Source organism: Mus pahari, chromosome 14 (assembly GCF_900095145.1).
Source record: "Mus pahari chromosome 14, PAHARI_EIJ_v1.1, whole genome shotgun sequence".
In the NCBI taxonomy this organism is placed as follows: domain Eukaryota; kingdom Metazoa; phylum Chordata; class Mammalia; order Rodentia; family Muridae; genus Mus; species Mus pahari.
Window position 1 is genome coordinate 38,390,525 of NC_034603.1, and position 6,225 is coordinate 38,396,749.

Below are 6,225 nucleotides of genomic sequence, written 5' to 3' on the forward strand. Positions count from 1 at the left end.
CCCTCCCTCCCTCCCTCCCTCCCATCAGCCCATCTTCTCCCTGCTCTCCCTGAGAGTACCTCCCACTCCCCCTGCACCCAACGCTGCCCCCCATTCCACCTCTCCAGGACTTAAACACCACATCATACTCACCATCCCATAGGTCTTGAGGTCTGTGGATCGATGGTCAGCAGGGACATTGGAGAACTCCATCCTCAATGCCTACCTACATACCATCCGAGAGAGCCAGCACTTTCTCTACATTGAGGTCTGACTGAGGCAATGGTGGAGGGACGGGATGGGAAGGAGGTCACAGGCGAGGGACTGGGGATGGCAGTAGGATCAGTCTTTGAGGGCTGGCCTGACTGGATATGAGGCAAATGCAGGGTCTCAGACTGGAGCTAGAGGTCAGAGCCGGGATGCTGATATCTCTCTTTGATCCCTGCCCCAGAATCAGTTCTTCATTAGCTGCTCAGATGGGAGAACGGTTCTAAACAAGGTGGGCGATGAGATTGTGGACAGAATCCTCAAGGCTCACGAGTAAGGAAGGTGGTGGGGGGGGTAGGGTGGGGCATTGGTTAAGCCCAGATGGAGGGGTGGAGTTTGTTTGCGGGGACCATCTCACCTCTATTTGTCTCCCAGACAGGGGCAGTGTTTCCGAGTCTACTTGCTTCTGCCTTTGCTCCCTGGCTTTGAGGGGGACATCTCCACAGGGGGTGGTAACTCCATCCAGGCTATTCTGCACTTCACCTACAGGTGACCCACTCCCTGCCAGCCAGATTCACCCTTCCTGGCCCCATCACACCAGCACCCTTGACACCCTGTCCTGATCCCTTCCTACAGGAACTTTAGGTCTGCCTCTCCCAGCTCTTCCCTTCCTCCTCCTCCTCCTCCAGCCTCTACCTCCTTCACCCTTTCTTCTCTCTCAGGACCCTGTGTCGCGGGGAATATTCAATCTTACATCGTCTCAAAGCAGCCAGTGAGTGCTGGGGGCTCACACCCTGGACCCCTAGCAGGGAGGCAGCTTGGGCCGCTGGAATCCTGGGAGCTGGGGAAGGCAACTGTCATTCTTGCATGCTATTCAGACTACAGGTGGCTGTCCACTGCCAGAGTGAGAGGTGGGATGGAGCCCCATCTGCTCACCGGGGACACCTCTCCCTTCACTGCTCCTCCCCCATCTCTTGGGTACAGTGGGGACGGCATGGCGGGATTACATGTCTATCTGTGGGCTCCGCACACATGGAGAGCTGGGCGGGCACCCAATCTCTGAGCTCATCTACATCCACAGCAAGATGCTCATTGCGGATGACAGAACAGTCATCATCGGTCAGTGCTGCTCCCTGGTCTTCTGTCACTAGAGGGGCAGGGGTGGGGAGGGTCAGAGGCTGGGCGATACAGAGTTACAGTTGGAGATCACAGTAGGTGCTTCAGGGCTAGTGCTCTGGTAAAGGTGATGAGGGGTTGGGGAGGCCCCCATTGGTCCAAGCAGACAATGTGCCCTTGAACCCAGGTTCTGCGAACATCAATGACAGGAGCTTGCTGGGGAAGCGGGACAGTGAGCTAGCCATACTGATCAAGGACACAGAAATGGAGCCATCCCTCATGGATGGGGTGGAGTACCAGGCAGGCAGATTTGCCTTGAGTTTGCGGAAGCACTGTTTCAGGTAGGAGGCGGGGAGTGTAGGTGAATGTGGGGGCATTGGGAGGGGCTGTCTTTTGAGTTATATGTGGGGGTTTCCTAGAACTGCTACCAGACTAATTCAGTTAAGGTATCAGACAACTAGGAACACACACAAAAAGAAAAAAAAAACTTTAATGTATATTTATTTTATTTATATGAGTGTACACTGTAGCTGTCTTCAGACACACCAGAAGTGGGCATCAGATCCTATTATAGATGTTGTGAGCCACTATGTGGGTGCTGGGAATTGAGTGCAGGACCTCTGGAAGAGCAGTCAGTGCTCTTAACTGCTGAGCCATCTCTTCAGCACCAAGAAAAAAAAAATGTTTCATGGTTTTATTTTTTTCGAAACAAGAAGTTGCAGCACAGGCTGACCTTGAACTCTGATCCTCATGCCTCTGGCTTACAAGTGCTGGGATTATAGGCACAAATTATCACGCCCAAAGAAAATAAAAAAAAAAAATTATCATGCCCAGCTAAAGTAATTGCTTTTTAAAACATTAAAGTAAGGGCTAGGTGGCTGCAGCAGCGGCAGCAGTGGCAGCAGTGGCAGTGCAAGCATACGATCCCAGTACTTGGGAGTCAGAGGTAAGCAGATCTCTGGCTCAAAGCCAGCCTGTTCCAGGACAACCAGGGCTTACATAGAAAAATCCTGTCTCAAAAACAAACAAACAAACAAAAAATCAAAGTAAAGATTACCAAAGATCCAGCAGGTTTGATCACACTTACTGTTCCTGTTTATCACATCTGTTCTGAAGTATCAACTGTTCATATTCTTTAAGGATCTTAATTTGGCCCATTGGGACCATTCTTCCACAGTGTGATTCTTGGGGCAAACACCTGGCCAGACCTGGATCTCCGAGACCCTGTCTGTGATGACTTCTTCCAGCTGTGGCAAGAAACAGCGGAGAACAATGCCACCATCTATGAGCAGGTGGAAGCTGCTGCGGGGACGCTTAGCCTGAAGAATTGATGGGAAGGGAAATTCGAGGAAGGGAGAGAAGGGACCCGGGAGCATTTTCTATAAGGATTCGGTAGCCCAGGGCTACTGAGAAGTGGTATAGGGAACGAGGAGTCCAGCCCAGGCAGCTCATAGTCCAGGGGGCATAATGATCCTAACCCTTCCTTCTCTCATGTCCTCCCTCCCACCCCAGATCTTCCGCTGCCTGCCGTGCAATGCTACCCGTTCCCTGCGGGCTCTCCGGGAGTACGTGGCTGTGGAGTCCTTGGCTACAGTCAGCCCTTCCTTGGCTCAGTCTGAGCTTGCGCACATCCAGGGCCACCTAGTTCACTTCCCCCTCAAGTTTCTGGAGGACGAGTCCTTGTTGCCCCCGCTGGGGAGTAAAGAGGGGATGATACCTTTAGACGTGTGGACATAGCTGAGGCTTCCGCTCAGCGGCAGCCACGAGCCGTTGGGCCCCCATCGTGCCTGGATCCTTGCCCCACCCTGAGTTCTGAGGGCCGTGCCCTCCGATCCTTCGGGAGGACATCTCCGAGGACTCTCCGAGAATCACAGAGGACTTGTACTTGAGAAGTAGCCAAAGGGAGCACTCCCAAGCCTGGCCTGGGGAGGCAGGACAGAGTTGTAGAGAGGTTTGCCTTCCTGCCACCATGTTCAAACCACTGTGCCACAGAACCCCAGCCCTACAAGGAGGCCTGAGGACAAGCCTTTTATTCCAGGAAAAGGGACTCCTGTCCTGGGTCTTCTTCATCTCACTCTTCCTTCTGCCCTTGAACCCCCTACATGCCCCAGGGCCTCTCCCAGCCCACTGCTGCAAAGATGGAGGGAGTATGGAGCCACTTTGACTGCTGTCTTCCACCAGTGGTCGTGGGGAAGACACCAGAACTGCCTCCAGCAGCCTGCTGACAGACACTAACTTTGTACCGGTTCATCAAGCATTTCATAAATAAAAGTGTAGAAAAGGCCCATGCCTCTTCTTGGAGATGAGTGTTGTCTTAGGCACCCTCCTCTGCCTCACTTCTAACTTCTTTCTTCTGCCTGCATCTCTGTGCTGCTTGACCCTTCCTTCCTTCTTTCCTTCCTTCCTTCCTTCCTTCCTTCCTTCCTTCCTTCCTTCCTTCCTTCCTTCCTTCCTTCCTTCCTTCCTTCCTTCCTTCCTTCCTTCCTTCCTTCCTTCCTTCCTTCCTTCCTTCCTTCCTTCCTTCCTTCCTTCCTTCCTTCCTCTTTTTTTCCTTCCTTCCTTCCTCTTTCTTTTTTCTTTTCCCTTCCTTCCCTTCTTCCTCCCCCCTCCCTCCCCCCTCCTCTCTTTCTAGGGGTGGGGTAGGTTGGTTTCCAAGATGGTTTCTCTGTGTATCTCTGGCCGTCCTGGAACTCACTCTGTAGACCAGGCTGCACTCAAACTTGGATGCCTGCCTCTGCCTCCTAAGCGATTGGATATAGGTTTTGTGTCACAGCTCCATCTCTATGCTTCATCTCAGCAGCTTCCGAGTTCATTCACCTAACTCCTGAAGATCAGGGCTAACCACAAATGTGTGTGTGCATGTGCGTGTGTGTGCGCGCGTGCGTGTGATACATATGTTCATAACTTTTCGTAAGTCTGAAGTATTTTGCAATTAGAAAAATGTTGACACAGAAAGCCACAGAAGCAGGAAGAAAATAAAGGGAGTGGAGAATTAGGAAGGCTTCAGGGAAAGGAGTGGGGGTGGGTGATAATGTGACCAGAGGGTATTAGGTGGCTCTCCCATCTCTCTGGTTCTCTTGAGAAGTGACTTCTGGGGCCAGTGAGATGGTTCATCAGAGAAGATGGTTCCTGCCAGGCCTGATGACTCAAGTTTGATCCCCAGGTTCCACAGGCTAGGAGAGAGCTGTCTCCTGAAAGTCCTCTGACCACCACACACAGGCCCCGGCATCCCCGTGGGTGCTCACACTAAATAGATTAACTTTAAAAATCAGCTAAAACTGTTGTTGGTTTGTTTTTAAACAAGAGAGTTCCATGCTGGGCAGTGGTGGTGCACACCTTTAATTCCAGCACTCAGGTGGCAGAGGTAAGCTGATCTCTGAGATCGAGGCCAACCTGACCTTCAGAGTGAGTTCCAGAATAACCAGGGCTACATAGCGATATGTAGCCAGAGCTACATACCTATCTAAAAAAGAAAAAAAAATGCTGAAAGAATCCTAACTTTTCTTTTTCTATTAATTTATTCTCATATATTACATCTCAACTGCAATCCCCCTTTTCACCTCCTCCCTCCCCATCCACTCCTCTCTTTCTCTTCAGGAAAGGGCAGGCCTCCCGGGAATAGCAACCAAACATGGCATATGGAGTTGCAATAAGATTAGGTCCCTCCCTTCATGTTAGGCTGGACAAGGCAACCCAGGAGGAAGACAGGATTCTTCTCCCTTGTTCGCTAGCCTTCGCTTATACAGGTGTACACACGTGTGTGTGCATACGAGTGTGCATGCACACGCACGCGCGAGCACACACACACACACACACACACACACCTCTGAACAGATGCATATGCACATGCATACACCACACACAACAAAACACTAATAGCCCCTCCTACACACAGGAGTTCCAGGTACTAATTGGCTTCCCATTAATTAGTCTCATTGTCAGCACTAAATATCTCTTTCCCCGAGGGATCATTCCTTCCTTAACTGTAAGGTAAAGGCAGCAGCTGCCCCAGAGCTGGGCCAGGGGTTAGATTGGACTGTTTCACATAGAGCCTTCTAGTTCTTAGTCTTGCAGTGTTTGCTTGAAGAGAGGGCCTTGCTGTGTAGACCAGCAATCTACAGTTGCAGTAACCTTGCCTCTGCATCATGCCCAGCTAGGATAGGGTCTTGCTATATAACTCAGTCTGACTTCTAATTCATGATCCTTTAACCTCCTACCCCAACCTTCTTCCCCCACCCCAAGACAGGGTTTCTCTGTGCAATCCTGGCTGTCCTGGAACTCACTCTGTAGACCAGGCTGGCCTCGAACCCAGAAATCCACCTGCCTCTGCCTCCCAAGTGCTGGGATTAGAGGCACCACCACTGCCCGGCTATCCCAACCTCCTTAAGACAGGATTAGAATTGCAGGAGTACACATGCACACCTTTGGTCCAGGGGTCTTGATGAAAGGCCAGCCATAGTGTAGGGGAGGAAAGCAAGCAAAGGAAAACCGGCTTCCCAGGCTTGCTTCTTCTCCTTCCCACCTCAGGAATTACAATGGCCCTGTGAGGTGAAGGTGGCCATTTATCCCATCCCTGAGATGTTGATTTGTTCATTTGTTTATTAACTATCTTTATTAAACAGCCTGTGAATCTGGCATTAAGAAATTTATTGAGTATATGCTAAATGCCTCTCTATTATTTAATTCATTTTAGGTAGAATCTCACAGGCTGTCTTGAAATTCACTATATAGACCAGGCTGGCCCTCAACTTGCTATTATCCTTTGGCCTTTGCCTCCGAAGTACTGGGATTACAGGTGCATACCACCACACCTGGATTTTTGTTTCTTAAGACAAGGCTTGGAGCCAGGCGTGGTGGCGCATGCCTTTAATCCCAGCACTCAGGAGGCAGAGGCAGGCAGATTTCTGAGTTCGAGGCCAGCCT

The 6,225-nt window shown here is 50.9% G+C and overlaps 1 protein-coding gene across 1 annotated transcript in view; it reads left to right on the top strand.

Annotated features, from left to right (window-relative positions):
• Pld2 (phospholipase D2) overlaps positions 1 to 3,585 on the top strand; it is a 17,863-nt gene extending 14,278 nt beyond the window's left edge. The window contains 8 exon segments of the mRNA XM_021212869.2: positions 65 to 247; positions 431 to 519; positions 622 to 735; positions 909 to 958; positions 1,171 to 1,305; positions 1,490 to 1,643; positions 2,480 to 2,594; positions 2,815 to 3,585. Coding sequence (XP_021068528.1) covers positions 65 to 247; positions 431 to 519; positions 622 to 735; positions 909 to 958; positions 1,171 to 1,305; positions 1,490 to 1,643; positions 2,480 to 2,594; positions 2,815 to 3,039 — 1,065 coding nt within the window. The 3' untranslated portion in view covers positions 3,040 to 3,585.
• The last annotated feature ends 2,640 nt before the right edge of the window (positions 3,586 to 6,225 follow it).